This window comes from Hemicordylus capensis, chromosome 2 (assembly GCF_027244095.1).
Source record: "Hemicordylus capensis ecotype Gifberg chromosome 2, rHemCap1.1.pri, whole genome shotgun sequence".
In the NCBI taxonomy this organism is placed as follows: Eukaryota; Metazoa; Chordata; class Lepidosauria; order Squamata; family Cordylidae; genus Hemicordylus; species Hemicordylus capensis.
In genome coordinates, this window is record NC_069658.1 from 401,310,213 (window position 1) to 401,333,113 (window position 22,901).

Consider the following 22,901-nt stretch of genomic DNA (forward strand, 5'->3'; position numbering starts at 1 on the left):
TTTGAACTAGAAACACACTGGAAGCCAGTGCAGGTGTTTAAGCACTGGCAATATGTGAGCAGTACAGCAGGCCTTAGTTAGCCATGACGAACCAACTAAAACACCCGAAGGCTTCCCAAAAAGGCAGCCTCATATGTAGTGCATTGCAGTAAACTCAGATGATACCTAAGGATGGACAACCATGGCAACTTCTCCTCCTCCCAGAAGTCACTATTCTGCATCTTCACAAAGTTCTTGCACAGCATATACAAGGGAAAGGGAGAAAAATTTAATGCAGCCATGCCAAGGAGGAGACTACATTTTTGCATAGTCTCCCACTGCCCAGAAACTGTTAAGGCAACAGGCATTCCATCTGGGACAGAATCAGAATGGTCCGAGCCCTGCAGGTTTCTTGGGTTGCTTAGTGGTCAGGACAAGAACAAAGTGCTCAATTCCTAGCCATAGCCAAACCAAGCTTCTCTTTGAGAAAATCCAAACACTGATGGTTATTATCTTCTATCCTGACCTGCAAAGAGGAATTTGATGGATGCATTGGAAGAAACCACCCCAGAACTTAAAATATGCATTTATATAGCACTTGAGTGTCCATACCAACATAATCCTTACCCCAGGCCTTGACAATTCTCAGATATCAGCTTGTCATGGCACCTGGAAATGTAAGCACAGTACAACGATAGAGCAATGCAACCAGGAGGAGTGAGCAGGCAAAGAAGAAGCAGGTTGCTCCCTCCTCCTCCTGGTTGTGGCAGTCCCTCTCTTGCCTGGGAGAAGGGAGCAACCCACCTCTATCTTGCTTGCTCACTGCTCCTCCTGGTTGCATCTGCCCATCACTTGCCTGAGCCTGACAGATGCGACCAGCAGAAGGAGTGGGCAAGGAAGGTGCCAACTCCATGCCCCCTCCTCAGAGTGGAGGACTTGCTGCGAGTGAGTGGCAGGTCTGCCCTCCTCAAAAGTGGCAGAGAGCAGTCTGGCTCCTAAATTCTTGGGCTGGCTAAGGGAGCCAAAGAACATTAGTTGAGGCATGCTTACCCCGCAAGGTAGATCAGTATTATTGCTCCCATAGCGTAGATGCAGAGAAGGTGAAAATGTGGCTTGCCTAGAGCAACAAGTGAATTTATGGTAGAGGCACAACTCAAACTGGAGAGCTTCCCAATTCAAAGCTACACTAACTGTAGCCAAGGCTGAACACAGTAGCCCAAATATATCCCCATTAACACTATTCTTATATTACACAATATTGGGGAGGTTGCTGGAAATAGCAGCATAAATAAGTACTATCTGAGAAAAATCCAATGTGGTACAATAGATAGTGCCTGCTCTCGCATCTGGAAAGCTATTGTTTAAAATATTGGCAGGCTGATTTCAACGGAGAAGTTCTCAAAATGGTTTACACAGCAAGATGTCGTCCCACTCTAAACTAGAGTTCACAACAGATGCAACTTATTCATATTGCTACACAAACTGCTTTGAGAGTTTTTGTTCAAAAGTGGTATATAAATATTTATAGTCACAACTTACTGCAGGAGGTTTCAATCCTTTCTTAATGTGTATCCTTTCTGTATGAAGCCTTCAGCTCAGGTACCCCATGAAGTGCACACATACAAAAATTAATTTAAATGTTACCTTGATGAGACAGACTATTACAGTGACTGGCTTACATCTAGACTCAGTTGGTCATAAGTATTACTCCCATTTAAGTTAATAGGACGCTTGTCCCACTAATTTCAGTAACATTACTCATGAGTAACAATCTGAGTCAAGCCAGTGACTGTTATAGTCAAGCGCTCCAATTGGGAGGCAAAAGAGTTGTGTCCCAATAACTCGAGGCAGTGGGAGTGCTCTGAGTACCCTGTACAAGCCTTGAAAGTACCCCCAGGGGTTCATGTACCCCTGGTTGGGGACCACTGACATTGTATAGCCTTGGAGAGCCTCATCTTCAGTTCTTGATCTGTAAAATGGGAACAAGAGTGATTTATCTCAAACCACAACACAGACTGTAAAGCACATTGCCAATGAAAAAAGTGAAAAAGCAACAGCAATACATACAGGACGCACAAAAATTGATAGTGATTTACTCTGAAGCAAGTTTAAAAGACATGAGTCCCTCAAAATTATCTACGGAGTTCCAAGCTCATACAGCAGATATTGAAAAAGGATGCATACCAGACAGACTCTGGACATTCTCATAATGCTCAGTATCCAGATCCAAATAGCTACCCCCTAGAACAACATCCCAGAATGCACATCATGTACCAAAGAAGGACTGCCCCAATGAGGTCTGCATCCCTCCACCCACAGGAGGTGGGCATATGAGTTTCTCTATCACTCATACAGAAAGTGTGCCCTATTCAAGCCCAAGTATTACCAGCCCAAGACAAGCCCAAGTATTACCAGCTGCAGTGAACAAGCATATCACAACACCAAATCTTATATTAAAAAATTACTCAAGGAATTAAGTCCTGACCGGTGTTCCCTCTCAGCTGTGCACATGTGTGTGCACACATATGCTTTTTGAGGACTGCTCAGTTAACTTTAGACTCTGCTCAGGTTGAATCAGGAACTGGAAGGTCCCATTCTGAGTGCACGTACACACACACTGCCTTGACACTTCCACCCAGAACAAAACTAATTCTGTGCACAGATGAAAAGAATTAGAGGGAATACTGGTCCTGACCAAATAGGTTCACTGAAGCTTATTAAACTGTGTCTTAGAAATAATTTATCACCTTTTGTTTTTGCCAAGCAAACTTCCTCTTAAGGTCAGACCTCCGCTCTTCTACAAAGGGGTCAACATACACACACGCCTCTTCCCAACTTAGCAGTCTTTATCTGGTCTGCCCTGCACAACATTATGTACCACTTAACATAACTTTCACATTCCTTAGAACAGCAGTTTTCAAACTGAGTTCTAGGAGACTCCGGGAAAAGTTTATTAGGGGTTTCTAGATCATAGATGCTGAACCAGCATTCTTAGAAAACAGCTTGTCCATTCATCATTATAAATTATCCTTTGCAGGGTATAAGTGCAGTGGAGTTTTGGGTGTACCCTCAAGGACCTATTACCAGGTTCAGTCAGATACCAATACCCCATATGAATTGAGCATGCTCTTCGGTGTAGCATCCTCTGCAACACGCAGGAGTTCAACAGATATATTGATATAGAAAGGCAAGAAGTTCCTTTCACTCACTGCTTCAGAATATTCACAGCTGCAACATTCACCTGTTTTATATTTGCACAGCTACTCAAGGATATAAAGCCAAGCTGCATTTTACTATAAAACACTGTTCCAGTATTGTTTCTACATGGTATACAACTGTTAAAGTGTACCGTCGAGTCGGTGTTGACTCCTGGAGACCACCGAATCCTGTGGTTGTCTCTGGTAAAATACAGGAGGGATTTACCATTGCCTCCTCCCTCGCAGTATGAGATGATGCCTTTCAGCATCTTCCTATATCGCTGCTGCCCGATATAGGTGTTAACCATAGTCTGGGAAACATACCAGCAGGGATTCGAACCAGCAACCTCTGGCTTGCTAGTCAAGCCATTTCCCTGCTGCGCCATTAGGTGGCTATACAACTGGTAGGACCCACTGGTCCTGCAACCTTGTCACACTGGTGATCATCTCTCTTTCCACCACATCCTCAGCTTCAAGAAAGAGGAAGCTTTGTAAAGCATGCTGTTACAGATAAGTAGGGCAGTAAGACTTTTAGTTGATAGTGGGAAAGGTACACAAGGACAGACTAGCTTCCCCCCATATTAAGAAATGCATAAGAGATGGCTTCTGTACTAACTGCAGGGAAGTTACTAAAAAAGAGTGACGTATTTCTAGAGTTGCAGAAAAGGAAGGAAGGCTTAGGCAAAGTGTTGAAAGGAACTTGTGAAGTCAGGATGCACAACTTTGCAGTCAGACCCTCTAAAATTCTGGATGCCTTATCTGTACAAATGAGCTAGATCTGTTCCCAATAAATATTCTTTCCAGAAGATAACTGCCTTTTAAGAGAATGCATACATGGCCAAGGCCACCATTTGCCTGTTAACTTAGATACACATCACTGGAATTAAACTGGCAGTGTATGAACAGTGCACTGAAATGCTTCAGCTATTTTGCTATTTAAAACAGAGATGTTGAGGAGGAGAAAGGAAGAACTACCATGTGCAGGAGACAATTAGCAAAACAAAAATGCTATATATTTGAAATCCCAATAAACGAGAGACTATAATTTGTCTTACTTGCAGCCTGCTCCTTTCCAAAGCCAGGAATCTAATTGTACATTGGTAGAAGTTCAAAGCATTGATCCCATATGGTACGAGATCCTCTAGCGCCCATATGAATTATTCTTTACATTCAGGTGATGGGGATAGGAAAAGACAACCTGTTTTGCTGTTGGCAGCATCCCTATAAACTAAAATTAAAAGGTAAGTGTAAGAAACCATTCATTAACAGCCTGGTCCTATGAAGAATTAAAGCATGGTGTAGCGGTTAGAGTGCTGGACTAGTACCGGGGAGACCCGAGTTCAAATCTCCATTCAGCCATGAGACTTGCTGGGTGACTCTGGGCCAGTCCCTTCTCTCTCAGCCTAACCTACTTCACAGCGTTGTTGTGAAGAGAAACCTAAGTATGTAGTACACCGCTCTGGGCTCCTTGGAGGAAGAGCGGGATATAAAATGTTAATAATAATAATAATAATAATAAAAGCACACAAGTCATTGGTTTAGGCACATCCAACTCTGCACAGGACTATTATTGCACATACTGGCTCAGTTTTGGAACAGCTATGGCATTTCTATCTTGATTCAACAATTACAGCAAGCTTTTAATATAACATGGGCCTCCTCTAACAATACTAGAAGAAAGATCTTAACTTCAAACTAGATATTTTCTCAGAAGATCTTGCCAGTTAAATGGGAATGGAGTGAAGGTTCCCATTTCAGCACTATGTCCCAAGGAAATAAACAGCCTTTTCTGTAATAGAATGGCATGGGCTGCATGTAATTCCCCAATTCCTTCCCCAGCATGCTGCATTACTGATAATGAAAGAATAATGCCATATCTCAAAGAGGCTCAGGGTCCTGGCAAGCTAACTCAAGAAAAAGCCAGTGCAGCCAACAAGTTCAATTTTTGTAAAGCACCCGTTCCTGTGCCAGGCCCATAACACAAATCCATATCTTAACACATGAACAAAAACCAAGACACAAGATCCATATTCTATATATATATTATGTATGCTTAAGGGAAGGCCCCCAGTGGAAAACATGCTCCCATTACAGCAGTTATGATTCAAAAGGTGCTAAACACACCCATCACAATGCATACACCTTATCAAGATAACCAGGGAACACAGCATTTGAATACTCAGCGGCCAACTCCGGATCTCCCAAGATGCCAGGCTTCCTTCTGCCCATAACCAGATTCCCATCCACTGCTACCCCTTGCCTCGTTCAGGTATTGGTGTAATAACTCACCAACTTGCACTCACAACCCCAGATACCTCTAGGGCAGCGCCTCAAACTCTACACAGCCGTTTAGTGGAAGAACCCAACATCATTCCCCACTCATTACACTACCCAAACAGAAACATCTTGGAACATCTTACCACAGGATGGAACCCACAGAAGTCGCAACCCTTATTTCACTGAGGAAATAGAAAGATGCTCCCAAACCCACTCCACTCCACCCTCGCTCCCTCCACTACACCACCACATTCTCAGTGAGAAACACCCCCACCACAGGGCCTGGATGAAGACCCCACCCCAAGACCCAACCAGTTCGACATCGACTACAACCTGTCCTTCTAGCCCGTCTTCTTCAAGAAACGCTGATGTAGCTTGCCACACTACCTCTAGCAAGGACCTCCAGCGCTGCTCAACCTCGCCCTCGCCCACGCCCCCCAACACACAGCAGGGGCAAGTTCACACGCAGAGGCCCCCGCTGCCTTCTCCTAGATCTGCGCCGCGCGAGAAGGATCTGCGGAGAATGTGGGCGTAGCCACTCGTAGCCACACCCGTCTTATCTGCTTAGCCCCGCCCTCACTCCTCCCTTCCCGGATCTGCTGAGGCTTGAGGGTGGAGCAAGCGAGGTTTCCCATCAGCAATTCCACCCACATCACTGAAGGGCGTGGATAGAAACGCGAGCGTGCTTTACGTCTCCGACTCCCAGCGGGTGCTGTGTTCGCATCCTGGAAAGAGTTTTGTTGCAAAGTCAACACACAATCCTCTTCTCTCCAGAGCTCCCCCCGCCCACCTTCAGGCAGCACGAACAGAAGCGCGCGGAGGTGCCAAGACTGCACTAGGGTCAAAGCGACTCCTATGTCTGAAGAATCGGCTTTAGGACTGCAAGAGGCTGCAGAGCTTCCACCCACCCCACCCCGCCATCTTCTATCCAAGTGGTATATCTGCCCTAAGTAGCATTTGTTAAGACAGGTAGCGCACTTTAAGACTAACCAAGATATTGTGACATAAACTTCCGTGGGTCAGAGGCCACTCTAAGTGTGATATTGCAAAATGGCCAACAACACACTTCAGCAACAACAAGTATTTATATATCGCTTTTAAACCAAAGTTTTCAAAGAGGAAATACATAGAGTTATTACATTCTCTATGTTACTACATAGATAAATAATAAATAAGATGCCTCCCTGTCCCCAAAGGGATCAAAATCTAAAAAGAAACATAAGGTAGACATGAGCAACAGTCACTGGAGGTACAGTGCTGGGGGTGGATAGGGCCAGTTATTCTCCCCCTGATAAAGAGAATCTCCACATTAAAAATGTGCCTCTTTGCCCAGTTAGAGGGGTCCTGCTAACCAGGGGTGTAACTACTATTAGGCAAGGGGAGGCAACTGCCTGGGGGCCCCAACGCCTCGAGGGTCCCCCCAGAGGCAAGTCACATGTGAAATGTGTGTGTGTGTATCAGCGATGGGCCCATTTTAAAATTTTGTCTCTGGGCCCACTCCAGCCTTGTTACGCCCCTGCTGCTAACTTCTTACTTTCAGACTTTCCCTTGCTGAATTCTTTTTACTGGGTTCTCCCCACCCCGTCATGTAGCCACCGTTCAAATTACAGCATGATTCAGATTACAGAAAAAGATGACACGGTTTTAAAATGTTCAGTAACATATTACTTACAGATTAGAAGTTGCGTCTGTCATTTATACACAGCTATGACTAGCTCCCATATTATGTTATACAAGTATTAACATGAACACTTGTAAGCAAGCTGCATGTGCTCAAATAAATTCAGTATGGTTGTCCTGCACAGTGTTACATTTGCCCTTCTATGCACTCATAACAGTTTAAAACCAAAAGGAAAATATTGTCAATCAGACTGCTTTAGCTAAAGTGTGCAGTAAAAAACAGTCCTACCTATATCTGCCTTACCCAGAACTTATAAAGGTTCTGCATTTCAACCCTGTGCAGCTAGACTTTGTTCTCTGTCGTTTGGGTAGTGTATTGTGTGTCTAAGAATCAGAAGATTTTTACTTGTTTCATTTTTACTTGTTTCAAATGGCTTAGTATTCAGAGCAACTGTCCAGTTTCAATTTTTTTCAAAACAGCATACAGAGTTTACTGTCTAAAAGTTTCTACAGCTGTGCATGAGAAAGAGCCATATTTGAAAAGTTAGAGTTGTGGTTATAACATTACTATTAATATCGAGCATATCCACAACTGAGTCTGTAACTACATTATCAATACTTTGGTATGAGCATTCGATTCCAAAAGGATTTGTGTGTCCCATCAGACCACATGGACAATACAGAACTTGACCAAGCAACTGACAAAAACCAACTATCCAGCACTTGCTGTGTCACATGTAGTACTATTGGAAATTTTGTGTTATGCTGCTGCTCCAAACAACCTGTCTAGAGTTCAGCATTCATCACTAGTCACTCAGCAATCCATTTGTGATAACTGATACTGCAATTACCACCTCTTGGAAATTAGGATTAGTTACTGGATTATTTGATTTTACAAATGTGATATAGCTATCTTCACACCCCAGAATGACCACAGATTAGCAGGCAGTGCAAGCACAATTACTAGGCACTTTCTTAATCATGCATAAACCACTAGATTCCATGAAACAAGCCCTTAGGAACCTCCTTGTCTATTATGGGAAGAGACAGATTTAGGTACTTAAGAGTTAATAATGCATTCAGGTTTTATTATATCTTTACTCCATTTTGCAGGTGTGTTTCTAAAGCAAGCTTTCAACTAGGCATGCATGCATCTAGTTGTCTAAGAATTATAATTAGTGTTTAATATTTCAACTCATATCGAAATAAAGAAGATAGATATAATATGAAGTATTATCAAAACAGCTTGTCCTGTTAATCCAACCTTTCTTGCAAAATAGCAGCAGCAGCATTTTAAGTCAATGTGTTTCATACATCCGTCATCAGATATCTGAACACCATACTGAAATCTGCAATTCAAAATCAGACATGTACTTTCTAATACAGAGAAGATCTAGGCCGAAAAAAGCACAATGTTCTGGAAAATATATTGTTTTGTTTGTGGATATTCTATCCTGGCAGCATCACTTGATCCTCTGCTGTATGAACTGATATTGCTTTATCCACATGGGGATTGTTTTGGAAATATTCACTGTCTCTTCAAAAATGCAATCATTTCTGCCTCCATTACTCCATCTCAACACTTGCAGAAGTGTACTAAGAAGATACATTTTTCCAGATAAAAATCAGAACTAGTTTTAAAGAACAAAAGCTCTTTAACACTTGAGTTTCTTCGGAAAGCAAACACACCAGCACAGACATATCCATTACAAAAGGACGTTTCTATGCAAATCCTCTACTTCCAGCTCCCACATGCTTCTGTGCAGGGGATTGTCCGAAAGATCCATTATCTTCACAGCTCGAAGGGTGGGTTCCGGACTACAGGAGTGCACCAGACCCATCACCATCACGTATTTCCCGGCGCTGAGGCAGGGTCGCCCCTTAGGGACTCTGTCCACGCCCTTAGCCACGAAAGGGCCACTTTCGTCCTGCAGCCGCACTGTTGAGCCATCCTGCTCTACCCTCAGCACCGTGCCTTGCATCCACACCAGCGGAACCGCCAACGCGGGACGTCCGTATTCCTCCCGGTCTAACAGCCACGGACTGCCAGGAGCCCGACGGCACCGCTTCAGCTGCGAGGCCAGAACCTTCACCGGTGGCGACTGCGGGAGACGACAATCTTCCGACATGGCCTTAGCAGCTTTTCCGCCAATTTTTACCCAGCGCAAAGCATCACGGGCTGGGAAAGTCCTCCGGTAATCGCGAGAATTGTACTACAGTACGAGAGTTGGGGGGTAGAAACGCCTCTTATCTGACTATAGAAATAGAAAAAGACTAGAGCTGCAAAACCATTATTAATACTTCCGGTCTAACACTCAACTGATATTCCGCTGTAATTTACAAAACAAATTATATAGGCATTTTTCAGTATAAAAACGCCAAGATCTTCTAGAGCGACGCCATTCATATGATAGCCAATGACGGTTTTCAAGTTTTACCACAGCACTGTATTTTCTATTGTGGTCTAGGCATACAGGGATATAAAATGTCTAAAAATCGTAGGTGGGCATGGTAGTGCCTTATAAAAATCTCAGTGCCAAAGCAGGACTAGCAAAAAAATATTTTATTTATTTTTACATGTATATCCCGCTCTACCTCTGAGAAACCCAGAGCGGACTGGTGTATATGGTTTTACGTTTTGTCTTCACAACAACCCTGTGAGGTAGGTTAGGCTGAGACATAAATGGCCCGGCCCCAGAGTCACCCAGAGAGTTCAATGGCAAAGCGGAGATTTTATTTATTTGTTTGTTTGTTTGTTTGTTTATTCGATTTCTATAGCGCCCTTCGGATTTGAACTTCGGTTGCTGGGCTATATGTAAGAAAGACCTTAGTTTCCTCCTCCCCGCTTTGTTTTGCTTAACATAATACATGCTCCTTTCTAACTTACGTTCTGTTTTCGTGTGAAAAACGGGTACAAGGGCAACGTGTCTGTGTATGCACTTTTAATTAGCGCACAAGACTTCTGCGTGCAGTTGAGCTCTAGTCTGGATTTGGGCTGAGTCAAAGAGACAACTGGTTGGAGCAAACCATTGTTTCAGCCTGAGTTCCGTCACCCTCGCTCGCCTCTCAAACTGTATCCTGCGGCTAACGGGCTGTATTTGCACTGGAAGGACGACTATTTTCTAAATATGTATAAATTAAAAACATGCGAAATAAAACTTGAGTTAGAACGGGAACTCCTCTCTTTGCTGGTACTCTCTGTGTGTGTGTGTGTGTGTGTGTGTATGTTCGGTCACACTCACAGCTACTACATTACATTCCTGCATCTCTTCGTTAATATATTCGTCGTACATCTCTGCAGTTCTAGGCATGCTTGCCTCTTCACCTGTTCCCACAAATGGTTCAGCCCAGACTGATGTCCCCCCCCTCCGCAATTGGTATAATCCCAGAAGAAGCCTGGGCAGGGCGGGGAAAGAAAGACTTCGGGATGTTGATAGCGTCGCATAGCAACGGACGAGAGGATGGAGCCAAGTACCGGGTGAGCAACGGAGGGGCGGAATTAGGACCGTTTTTTAAGGCATTTGGCTGAGTGGGGTGCAGTTCCCTAGCTCCACTGTGATGGGATCTTGGGGGGAGGGTTCTGGAAAAATTGCTTAGATGGAAATAAATTATCCCTATGGCTTTCATCAATACATGTTATGTATTTCATTGCTAGATAAACTACAGCTGCTATTTTAAAATAAAGGAGATTCTAGACCTCATGGTTGTAAATTATACAATGTAGAGAGAAAATTGGCCAAGGAGATCCCGTTTTTGTGTAATAATCAACATTTCTCAAATGCACTTAGTGTCTAGCGGTCAGGAAATGCTTTGGTAACCACAGATAGATAACCAAGCTCTTCAAACTTAGATGTTTATCTATGAAAATAGATGTTTATATTTTCCACACTGATGGTGGGAAAGGTGAAAACAATAAGCCCTCATCTCAAAGAGCTCATCTGTGGACCTTTCTCTCTAGTGGACTTTTCTCTCCACTGAATGCTAATCATACTGAATCCACAGCACCTTTGATTTCTCTCAGGTTCTCTTCACCATGCAACATCCACGTATGCCTCACCCCACACTATCATATATTTTACTGGGACACCATCAATCCTGTTGCTCTCTACCTTTCTCCTCTTCCTCCATTTTACCAGCCTGCTAGCATTTCCCAACTCTTAGCCCTTCCTTTCTAAGGGACTCATCTCCCCTTACCACTTGGCAATGGCATAGATATTGAATGCCAAGCATTCGTTTCTGCAAACGCTTCCTTCCGTCTCATACTTGCTTTGGTTCAGGAAGAAATAAGGGCCCCATCCCCACAGCTACAAACCCAAAGGCCTCCTTGGTCTTTTCCAACAGGTGTGTATGTGTAGCCTCCTGCTTTTGCTTCCCTGATGCTTTTTAAAAACAATTCCCAGTTCCCTTTCTACAACTTTTTCTTCCACCAGCCTCATACAAATCTCACATCTGTTCCGTTCACGTTTCCTTGTTTTCCTCCAAATGATGGACAGGCATATTATTCTTTGATTGCAAAGTGTATCTTATCCAATGATGAAAGTGGTTAGCACTCTTTGTTGGAACTCTCAAAACTGAGCCTCTTTCAGGGCTACTGCCACTCAGAGATGCATGTTTGGGGTGGTATTGACATATTTTAAATAAATAAAATAAAAATATGTCAGGTGTATGGTATCATATAGGTACACTTGGCAAGGAGACATGATTGACTGTAGCTCCCTGTTGAGTATACAATGGTAAACTCTGGTTTGTCTCTGTGTGTAATATACTGTATTAAATGGCCTAAGCTCAGCAAAAAAGAGGGTTTCCCCCTCCAAGAATTTTGTAGCATTTTATCAATTCTGTACCCTGAACATCTAGTTTCTGCCCATGTTCATTGCTACCTATGCAATAATTTAAATCCCTTGTAGATATTTTATTATTTATTTTTCGCATTTATAAATTGCCTGATTTGTTTATTTCTAGGTGGTGTATATAATTTGAAATACAACAAATATAAGAACAGAATAAAAACAATTTCACAGAATAAAAAGAATTAAACAGTTTGAAATTATTTTTAATTAAAAGCCTGAGAAAACAGGTGTCTTTTAAAAATCAATCAGAAATGGAGAAGCTCTTATTTTGGCCATATATTCCACAGCCCTGGGGCAGCCACAGAGAAGGCCCAGGATTTCCTCACAGCCCCTCTGGCCTCTCAACCAGCTGCATTTTGTACCTTTCCCTCCAGATATCAAATCCTTGCCATCTTTATTGTTCCATTTCAATATTGCAGTCCAGGACTCCCATTCTCCATTCTGTACCCATCACCACCACCCTGCCTGCTCTTCTGGGTCCAAGTGCCACACTTGACACATCCACCCCCTATTTAGCTTGATTCAGGGGGCATGCATTATTCAAAGCATAGCCCTTGCCTCACAACTTGTCATCTACTCCAGTCGATCTTCACGTTTGTGATTGCAATTCTCCAGTACAGTCATTATTAGGTTTGCCACTGGCATCGGAGGTATTGTTCATTCACCTCTTGTCTCTTTGGGGCTCTTGGTGTAAATTTGTAACACTGAAATACCAAATTGGCCCTGCTGGGATGAGAAAGGACAGGCAAAAATCACGGTATATTGATTCTTTCCCCTTACAAAATGCTGGGGAGATGGCATTAAAATGAAACACTCACTAAAATGTGTACTACTTTTTAAACACACACTAGTAATGCTATTAAACTCTTTTCTTTAATTTAAAATAAAGCACTGACTCGGACCATGGGCAGGTTACAGAAGATGAGAATAAAGAGCTGCTTGCAAATGATGAAGAGGTAATGTAAACACAAGGACTTTGTGCACTTGTATTATGTAGGGACTGATAAAGATATAATTTCAAATTGCATGTATTTGATCTGAAACTCACTGGCATAATGCATGGTGATGCTGTTTCTAAAAACATATTTTTATGGGTAGAGGAAAAACTCCTTTTTTGTGCTTTTCCAGAAAAATAAGATCTGTGGATTGAAGGTATGAGTTATTCACTTTGTAGGGGGTAACAGATTCAGTAACATCAGAGGCAAATCTTCACATGCTTGACATTTGCACCCCTGTGTGTAACACACAGCTTCCTAAAGCTTATAGTTAAAGGGGATGGTGGCTAAATTTAATATAGGAAGTCCTATTGAAATTTAGAAGTAATTTAGTCAGGATGTCAGCTCACAAGTTTCACTGCAGATTTCCTTAACATTTTAATTCATAGATATGCTAAACCCTACGGAGGATTTGTGATCCCTCAGTCGGGAAGCAATACAGTAAATGTACAAACCATGGTCTTCACAAAAGCAGTTTCAGAATAACAAAATATCTTCCTGTATATTAGATTCAATAGACAAGTATTTTATGGGCTTCTATAGAAAAGTAGCTTTTGATTCTCTTCTGACACTATTAACATTTTGCTGTCTCTCTTATCACCAACACAGAACTGTCTCCCCACTCAAGGCTCCAGTTTTCTGAGGTTATTTAGATAAAGTGAAATATTTATTTATTTATTTTTATATATCACCCTTCCAAAGGTGGCTCAGGATGGTTTACATTAAAATAAAAAACAAAACAATTAAAATCAAAAACTAGTTAAAACCAAATTAGATTTACAATTAAAACTAGATAACATCAAAACTAAATATCATTAAAAGTCAGGCTAAAAAGATGGGTCTTTATGGCTCTCCTGAAGACCTCCAATGAAGACAGTCCACAACCTAGCTAGGGGCGACAGCAGAGAAGGCCTTATCCTTGGTTGCCACCCAGTGGCAACTGAAGACAGAGCCCTCCTGATGATCTCAGTGAGTGGTGGGGATCTTGTAGAGTAATGTGTTCCTTCAGGTAACCCAGGCCTAAGCCATTCAGGGTTTTAAAGGTAATAACCAGCACTTGTATTTTGCTCCGAAACATATTGGCAGCCAGTGCAACCGTACGAGAACAGGCATAATGTGGTCTCTCCAGGATACCCCAGAGACCAATCTGGCTGCTGCATTTTGAACTAACTGAAGTTTCCGAAAGGTATACGAAGGCATCCCTACATAGAATGCATTGCAGTAGTCCAACCTGGAGGTTACCAACTTGTGCACCACTGTTTTCAGGTCATTCTCCTCAAGAAATGGGTGGAGTTGTTGAATCAGTCACAGCTGATAAAAAGCACTCCTGGCTACTACCTGGGTGAGACCCAGGTGCAAAAGCACTCCCAAACTATGAACTTGTTCTTTCTGGGGGAGTGCAACCTCACCCACAACAGGAAGCTCAATTCCATCTTGCAGATTATGACCCCCAACAATGAGCACCTCCATCTTGCTTGGATTCTGCTTCAGTTTATTAACCCTCATCCAGCCCATTACTGCCTGTAGGCAGGCATTTAAGGGGACAATTCCATTTCCTGATGTTGATGACAAGGATAAATAGATTTGGGTGTCATCAGCATATTGATAACACCCAGCACCAAATCCCCTGATGACTGCACTCAGCGATTTCATGTAGATATTAAAAAGCATTGGTGACAGAATGGATCCCTGAGGGACTCCATATAATAGCTCCCACTTTGAAGAGCAACTGTCACCAAGTGCCACCATATGAAATCTACCCAAGACTTAGGAGTGGAACAACTGTAAAACAGTGCCTCCTATCCACAAAGCCCTTAGGCAATCCAGAAGGATACCCTGGTCAATGGTATTGAAAGTCACTGAGAGATCCAAAAGAACCAGCAGAGTCACACTCCCTCTGTCAATTCCCTGGTGAAGGTCCTCTATCAAACTGACCAAGACCATCTCGACCCCATAGCCCGCTCTAAAGCCAGTTTGAAATGGGTCTAGATCAGGGTTTCTCAACATTTGGGTCCCCAGATGTTATTGGACTTCAACTCCCATAATCCCCAGCCCCAGTGGCCTTTGGCTGGGAATTATGGGAGTTGAAGTCCAGTTACATCTGGGGACCCACACGTTGAGAATCCCTGGTCTAGATAATCAGTTTCCACCAAGACTGCTTGGAGCTGGTCAGCCACCACACTTTCAATGGGACGTTTCAATGGAAGACTGGCTTATAATTATCCATCATCAGGGGATCCAAAGTGGGCTTCTTAAGAAGAATAACTGCCACCTCCTTCAGACAAGATGGCATCCTGCCCTCCCTTATTGAGGTATTAATGATATCAACCAGGCCAGCTCCAACAATCTCCTTGCTAGACGAAATCAGCCATGTTGGGCAAGGATCCAAAGAACAGGTGGTAGTCTGTAACTTTCTGAGCAGCTTGTCCACATCCTCAGGAATCACAAACTGAAACTGATCCAATCTAATCTTGCAAGTGGGATTGCTAGACACCCTGCTAATTGGACTTGCAGAAATGTTGGGGTCCAGATCAGCCCGAATGCGATAGATGTTATCTGCAAACTCACTGAATGTATCACAGTGAGACATTGTTTCTGAAATAGTGTTCTGAAATAGAGACATTGTTTCTGAAATAGTGTCTCAGAGAGGGTTTTAGGCCTGGCTGTGTGACGGAAACACCTTGGTTTTCCTAATGCATGACTTATGCTGGGTGATAGATATGGGTGCGTGATTCTCTTAACTCTTCTGAACCTCTGTGGCTTGATACAATATTTCTGGGTCACCATGCCAGGGTAAAATCTGGAGGAATTGTGTTACAGTAGCTCTGATCTTCCTTGGTCTGTCACACCTAAAAGGTGATGCTGGGGGACTCTGCCTCATGGCCTTCGGCTTTTGGAGTTCCCCAAAGCACTACAGTATTTCCCCCCGCCATCCTGTTTAACATTTACATGAAACTGCATTTACATGAGAGATCATCCAGAGGAATGGGTTATGGTGTCCTCAATATGTAGCTGACTCCCAGCTGTACCTCTCATTCCCATCAACTGCTCAACCTGAACCTGTTTCTGGAGACAGTTTTGGTCTGGATGAAAACAAACAAACTGATATTTAGTCCAGATAAGACAGAGGTTTTGTTGGGTGGAAATTTCATTAGTCTGGATGGAGGTTTGTAGCCAAATATTGACGGGGTTGCATTTTTCCTGAAGAGGTAGGTGCATGGGCTGGGCACACTTTGGACCCAACATTTGGCTGAATTGGAAGAAGGACCTATGTGTCTTACAGGATTTGAATACATGACTCTTTCTTTATAGTAGTACTAGCAGGTGAGGCCCGTTGTTGACCGGGCAAAGTCATTGTGTGTAGATTACACTGCTAGGAAAGTTCTGGAAATTAAACCCCAGGTGGCCCTGAGATAGCGTTTGCAAAAACCACAGTATTGGAGTGCTTTACCTAATCCCGCAAATGGTGAGGGGATAGTGCAACCTCTCCACACATTTGCTGAGAAGAGGGGAGAGTGGCTCTTTAAATGTTAAATCTCCCCATGCATCAGCTGAAAAGGAGGAGATGTGTAAAGTTTGAATAGCCACTCCCCCCACCTCTCAGCTGAAGCATGGAGAGGTTTAAAGAAGTGGAACAAGAGGCAAGAGTGGATGGAGCAGCCTGTACCTCTCACATTGCTTCTTTAAATCACCCCATGCACCAGCTGAGAAGCAGGGAGAGTGTCTATTTAAACAATATACCAATTTAATTAACGGTGGGTAGAAAACCACTAATAACCGAAACTACCCGCTCCCAGTGATAACTACATTGGTGTACAGAGAGGTGGCCCACGAATGGTGAAACCGACTGCTATTTGAGAGCCACCTGAATATCATAAACTTTTTTATTAATGTGCTTGCAAAAGGGAAGTAAAAACAGTTTGAAACTTGTAGGATTTCAACTTCAAACAGTATTCATTTTATGGAATAATGGCCATATAAAGTCAATTTGAATAATAATAAATTTGAATCTGAGAAGGATATTCTCTTGGGTAAGATGTTTTGGAATTATTTATCTGATTTTTGAGTGTTAAAAATCTGTTGAGAACAATAACAGTTAAAATATGATGATTATATTAAGAACTACTTCTTAAAAAAATACAAAAAGAAATGTTTAAACCTTTCCCCAAGCATAATCTGATGTAAAAGGTAGCACATTCAACTAATTTAAGTGGCAGGAAAATTTGTGAAAAATTTGGTATCTGTAGGTAATTGGGAAGTATGATATTCAGAAGGCCTTCTAAAAAATACCAAAAATAGAAGTAAAAAATTAAACATTCATCCCAGTGTAAAAAGTAGTACATTCAGCTCGCTACCTTAGTCAGTCTAGTGGATGACCTACACTGGACGCTTGACAAGGGAAGTGGATCCCTGCTCATTTTGCTGGACCTCTCAGCGGTATTCGATACCATCAACCACAGTATCCTTCTGGATCGCCTCTTGAGTATAGAGATTGGAGATACTGATCTGGAGTGGCTTTGGTCCTTTCTTGGGTGGGGGTCCAGAAGATGGTGCTGTGGGACTATTGCTCGGCTCCTTGGCCATTGGCCTGTGGGTTCCAACCGGGTTAGGTTTTATCCCCCATGCTGTTTTACATGAAACTGCTAAGAGATGTCATTTGTGGAATTGGACTGAGTTGTTAGCAATATGCAGATGACACTCAGCAATATCGATCATCACCTGATCCTAGGGCGGCAGTGGATGTCCTTAGTAGAGGACTGGAGGCAGTGATGGGTGTGATCAGTGATAACTGAGATCATATTATACCCATTTTGAAAGAGCTACATTGGCTGACAATTTGTTTCTGGGTCCAATTCAAGCCTTTAACAGTTTGGGCCCTAGACACCTGAGGGACCTCCTGCTCCCAAGGTTTTCTGCCCACTTGATGAGGTCATCAGAAGGGACTCTGCTCCATGTGCCGACAATGCGGGAGGCTCAGCTCTTGTGCACATGGGACAGGGCTTTCTCAACTCTTGCCCCCAGACTTTGGAATGTTCTCCCAGTGGGCATCCACTCCTCAGCCTCCATCAGTTTTTAGAAAGCAAGTGAAATCTTGGCTTTTTAACACCAAGCTTTTATATAAGTGTTGTTTTTGTTGCTGCTGCTCTCTGTTTTATGGACTTAGTGTGTATGTTTCTTAAACTTTTAGTTAGATTTGTATTTGTATATTCCAATTTAATGTTTTTATTGTGTAACTTTTATAGTCTTATATTGTTTTAAATGTTTTGTAAACTGTCTTGAGATAGTTTTAATGAACGGCGGTATAAAATTTTAATAGCAATAGCAATAGCACTTATATTTATATACCGCTTTATAGCCAGAGCTCTCTAATGATAGATAAATAAATAAATACATTTTCAGTAGCAGGGTTGTGTATGCAAAATCTGATTATCTGTAGGTCATCAGGAAGTATGACTTTATTTCCCACAAACCAAACAAACTATACAGTAGTGGTGCACATGGGACACTTTTCGCATTCCATTCTGAGTCCATTCCAGTCTCAGAATGAACATGAAAAGCTCAGGACGTTCCATCAAAGAAACTAGGGGAGCTGGTCACTCAGCTGTAACAACCCCCATCCTGGTCAGAACTATTTGGGATGTTCCGGTCCAGAACTGGGTTGTTCCATTCCAAGCTTGGAAAAGGACCCCTTTTAAATGGGGGTTCTGTTCCAAGCTCAGAATGCTCGGAACGGCCCATTCCAATCTTGTAACATCCTGAATTGGGACACCCCTACTATAAAGCACGCCCCTACTATAAGGAGAGTGTTGTATAACCTGGGTGCTGCTCCCAATAAAATGCTCTTCCATGTCACTGCCAAATATACCTCCAAAGGTGCCAAGATATCAATAAGGCTGCTGCTAAAGATCTCAACATGTGGACAGGCTCATGGAATAAGGCAGTCTTCAACATTTATAATTACTTTCTCATGTTCAGCCTTCAGGTTTTGATTTATTATTGCAGACAGAAGTTACTAGTGCCAGGGAGGAAGAGGCAGGAGATACCCCTATAGCAGTTGCGGAGGAAGAGGCAGCTGGAGCCCCTATGGCAGCTGTGGAGGAAGAGGTTGGAATTGCTCCTATGGCGGCTGCAGAGGAAGAGGCAGCTGGAGCCCCTATGGCAGCTGTGGAGGAAGAGGTTGGAATTGCTCCTATGGCGGCTGCGGAGGAGGAGGCAGCTGGAGCCCCTATGGCAGCTGTGGAGGAAGAGGTTGGAATTGCTCCTATGGCGGCTGCGGAGGAGGAGGCAGCTGGAGCCCCTATGGCGGCTGCGGAGGAAGAGGTTGGAAGTGCTCCTATGGCATCTGTGGAGGAAGAGATAGAAACAGTTCCTGTAGCAGTCTTGGAAGAAAGACCCACAGCAGAGAGGGATGAGCCTGACACAACATGGCAAGGAATTCTTGAGTATGGAGAGCCCTCTTTTGTGCAGGTAAGTGATTCTAAATGTGGCCCAAAGGAGCTTGTTATTCTCAGGTGCTGTCTGCTGTGTATGCAGATTACCATCATGATGTAGTTATGTTGTAGATTCTATTGAGACTATGAGGGTATTCATACACTCAGCCAAACCCAGGCAAGGGTAGCCCAGCCTGGATTTGGCTGCATGTATGAAGTGCCAGGAGTAAGCTTGCTCCTGGCGCTGCCCCCATATCAAGCCCCAGTTCTTAACCTGGCATTTAGCTGGGGTTCGCTTAATCTCAGCTGGCGATCATCTGGGTGATCACCGCCGGGTTAAATGGCTTCTCCCCGGCCTACCGCCATTTTTAGCAGTGAGTCAGGGAGAAGGAGCAGCTACTCTGAGTGTGGCGGCTGCTCTAATGAAAGCAGCTGCCATGCTCATGCCCTGGGGCACCCTGGGATGCGGGTGGGGGAAGCCCTCCTGCTCCTAGCATTTCTTTTGGCCCTGCCATTGGGGAAGACAGGTGAGCTCCTGCCTTCCCTGCAGCCCACCTGCGCAAAGTCGTGTGCATGACCTCTATATGAATAAGGCAGGAGAAGAAAGAATAAATAGCAACTGGTAATCAAAGATGTGTTGACCAAGTCCTTTGGAGTATTTTACTGTGGCCTTCCCAATCCCAAGGCATCTCTCATAGTGTATTGGCCAGACTGAAAAATATTTGGGAACTGAGTGAGAGAATGGACGGTTGTTCAGCATCAAAAACAACCAACACTGTTCACAGTAGGCACTGGAGAACTGTGAATAATGGATATACTGGCTGGTTCAGATGACCCAAGAAATCATGAATTCTACCCGAAATCTGCCAGTCCTGCATGCTTTCCCCTTCCCTTTCCTGCTCAGCTTCATGTAGAGCTGTGATGCAAGCTTCCCATTTTGTTTAAACCACAACTTTGTATGTCTAGACCCAGGAGCTATGGTTTATCTATGGTTTAAAAAGCAGAGTATGAAGCTGGTTTTAGATTCTAGTTTCGTATACTGCTTTCTAAACTAGAATTAAGCCACAACTTCCAGGCTCAGATGACATAACGCGTAGCTATGGTTTGAATAAACCCGGATTCTTTGGGCATGCAAGATGAGGAAGAAAGGGAGGGGGAAGAGTGTGGGTTTGGTAGGCTTCAGTTTGGGTTCATCATACAACATCATCATACATGTTTTATTGTGTTGTCTGAATTGGCCCATTACACACACACACACACACACACTAACCATTATGAACATATTTACTCCCAAGTCATTGTTATCATAGCCTTTGTAGAATCTCCAATATGAGTAGAGAATGAATATAAAAATGCTGCAGCACATTAACCTGTGACTAACAAATTTATGAGCTGACATAAAAATATAATTAAAAGTGAGTAGTATTTGTTGCTTTTCTAGAAAGAGCAGCTTCCTGCAGATTCAAGTGTCAGCATTTCCTTGTGAACTGCATCACTTTGACTCTGTGCCTTTGTGGCATTTCATTATCAAGAAAATGTCAGGCTTGTGTGGACATCTGTGACAGATCTTTCATCAGCTGAATGTTTCAGTCCACTGCCTGAATGTTCAAAAGAGTATCTGGCAGCCATACCCTTTAAAACAATAGCATGGGCTTTGGAGCCATAAGATTTTAGACCAGGCCTGCTCAATTTAGGCCCCCAGCTGTTTTTGGACTACAACTCCCATAATCCCCATCCACAGTGGCCAGTAGCGAGAGATTATTTATTATTATTATTATTATTATTATTAATTCAATTTCTATACTGCCCTTCCAAAAATGGCTCAAAGCGGTTTACACAGAAATAACAAAAAAATAAGATGGAATCCTGTCCCCAAAGGGCTCACATTCTAAAAATAAACATAAGATAGACACCAGCAACAGTCACTGGAAGTACTGTGCTGGGGGTGGATAGGGCCAGTTACTCTTCCCCCTGCTAAATAAAGAGAATCACCACGGTAAAAGGTGCCTCTTTGCCCAGTTAGCAGGGGTATTATGGGGGTTGTAGGCCAACATCTGCAGGAGGGCCAAAGTTGAGCAGGCCTGTTTTAGACTCTCTGTGTTCACAGCTTGTCAGAGCACTTTAGCACTTGTTTGAAAGCCAGTGGTTAGTATTGCTTGTGGCCAGGCATACGGCAGCCCAAATGCCATCAGTGAGAATGGAGCTACACATGCAGCCTCCAGCACAATGGCCTGTTTATCACAAGGCAGCCTTATGAAAGCTGTATACACACCTCTCTCATTTTTTTTTCTAACCTTAAGTTGCTGTGACACTTTAAGGCTAGAAGAAGACTGTGTTTCCAGAGTGACACTGCTATAGCAATGGCCCGTTCTGATTTCCTTTCTGTCTTCTGGCTTGAAGGCTGAATGGCAGAAAGGAAAGGGCAAGAGCAGTTGCATTAATGCTTTGCTGTGGAAACAAAACCCATTGCTATATCAGTTGCCTTTTCCAGCATTGGTGGTAGAGAGAGCAGTCATTCCTTAAGAAGGCTTATTATTTATAAATGCTTCATGAATAACAGGTTTCAAACCTTTCTGTGCAATCACAAGTGTTATGAATATGTGTGTTTAAATAAAAACTCTCACAGGACTTAAACAAGAGTCTGAACAGAACTGTCTCTGCTGTGGTTTATCTATGGTATAAAAACTCTCTGTAGTTATTCTTTAGACTGCTTTCCAATGTCCTCAATGTTACATTCAGCCATATTTTGCTAGGAGTAATTTAGGCAGCACTTTTTTGGCTGTCCTTTTCTGATAGTAGCCTCTTTTTTTCTGGAAAAGCTTTCCGATGCTTCCTCAGTGAGGATTGAAGTGGGCAGCATTCCTTCCAGATATTACAGTGTGGAGCAGGCAGTGATCTCTCCTCAATCTTCAACAACTAGCAGCCTGGGATCCGAAGAAGCAGTGCAAGGAGAGCATCACCTAGAGATCGGTATTAGCCAATGTCTTGTTGAAAATGTCTTTCTTTGCCATTGATTCACGCTTTGATCCTACTGGAAGTTTTTCACATGGGGCTTTTAAAGCCCTTTAACTCGCATCTCCTCCGGAATGGAGGGAGTGCATTCACATAATGGCCAGATTTACCCTAAAGTCCCTGCGAGTTATTGGGGAGCAGTTCACACACAATTCGGGTTTTTCACTGCACATTAGAGTACAGCCTGGTTTATATCCGGGGTTGAAAAATCCACTATTTGGGTCAGTTTTTTGGGACAACTTCGAGTTCGCAATAAAGCCTCATAGTAAACCTGTGGTAAAACCTGCTGTGTGTAAAAGTCCCTGGTGATGAAAACCTTACTTTTAAACTGTGCTTGATGCCTACACTACCTAGCTCTTATATTTTTCACTGTGTTTTTCTGCCAGATTTTAAATATAATACTGTCTCATTGATCTGAATGTGTCCATGGAAGCCAAGGATAATATGGAATACAAATCAACAGCAGTGATGTTTATACAACAGTACTGTATACTGGGTGGGGGAGTCACATTTAACCCAGCTAACTAGAAGTTTTGTATA

The 22,901-nt window shown here is 43.1% G+C and overlaps 3 protein-coding genes across 10 annotated transcripts in view; 1 reads left to right on the top strand and 2 right to left on the bottom strand.

The window, feature by feature from the left end:
* The window catches only part of TBC1D16 (TBC1 domain family member 16), a 74,315-nt gene extending 68,326 nt beyond the window's left edge, over window positions 1–5,989 (bottom strand). For 5 of the 7 annotated variants that reach the window (XM_053301484.1, XM_053301482.1, XM_053301485.1 and 2 more), the window contains exon 1: window positions 5,841–5,989. The gene's annotated coding sequence lies outside the window, so the exon portion shown is untranslated. Of the gene's footprint in view, window positions 1–4,231; window positions 4,405–5,786 lie in introns of all 7 variants that reach the window. The other 2 variants (XM_053301480.1, XM_053301481.1) reach the window with 2 other exon arrangements.
* Window positions 5,990–7,074: 1,085 nt separating this feature from the next.
* On the bottom strand, window positions 7,075–9,312 carry RMI2 (RecQ mediated genome instability 2). Its single transcript, XM_053298127.1, has one exon. It carries the CDS (start codon window positions 9,200–9,202, stop codon window positions 8,780–8,782), a length of 423 nt encoding a protein of 140 aa, XP_053154102.1. The 5' UTR covers window positions 9,203–9,312; the 3' UTR covers window positions 7,075–8,779.
* A 1,102-nt stretch (window positions 9,313–10,414) lies between these two features.
* CCDC40 (coiled-coil domain containing 40) overlaps window positions 10,415–22,901 on the top strand; it is a 42,968-nt gene continuing 30,481 nt past the window's right edge. Inside the window, exons 1-4 of one of the 2 annotated variants that reach the window (XM_053301881.1) lie at window positions 10,415–10,551; window positions 12,813–12,879; window positions 18,895–19,386; window positions 22,169–22,319. In XM_053301881.1, coding sequence (XP_053157856.1) covers window positions 10,535–10,551; window positions 12,813–12,879; window positions 18,895–19,386; window positions 22,169–22,319 — 727 coding nt within the window. In that variant the 5' untranslated portion in view covers window positions 10,415–10,534. The remainder of the gene's footprint in view (window positions 10,552–12,812; window positions 12,880–18,894; window positions 19,387–22,168; window positions 22,320–22,901) is intronic. The other variant, XM_053301882.1, reaches the window with a different exon arrangement.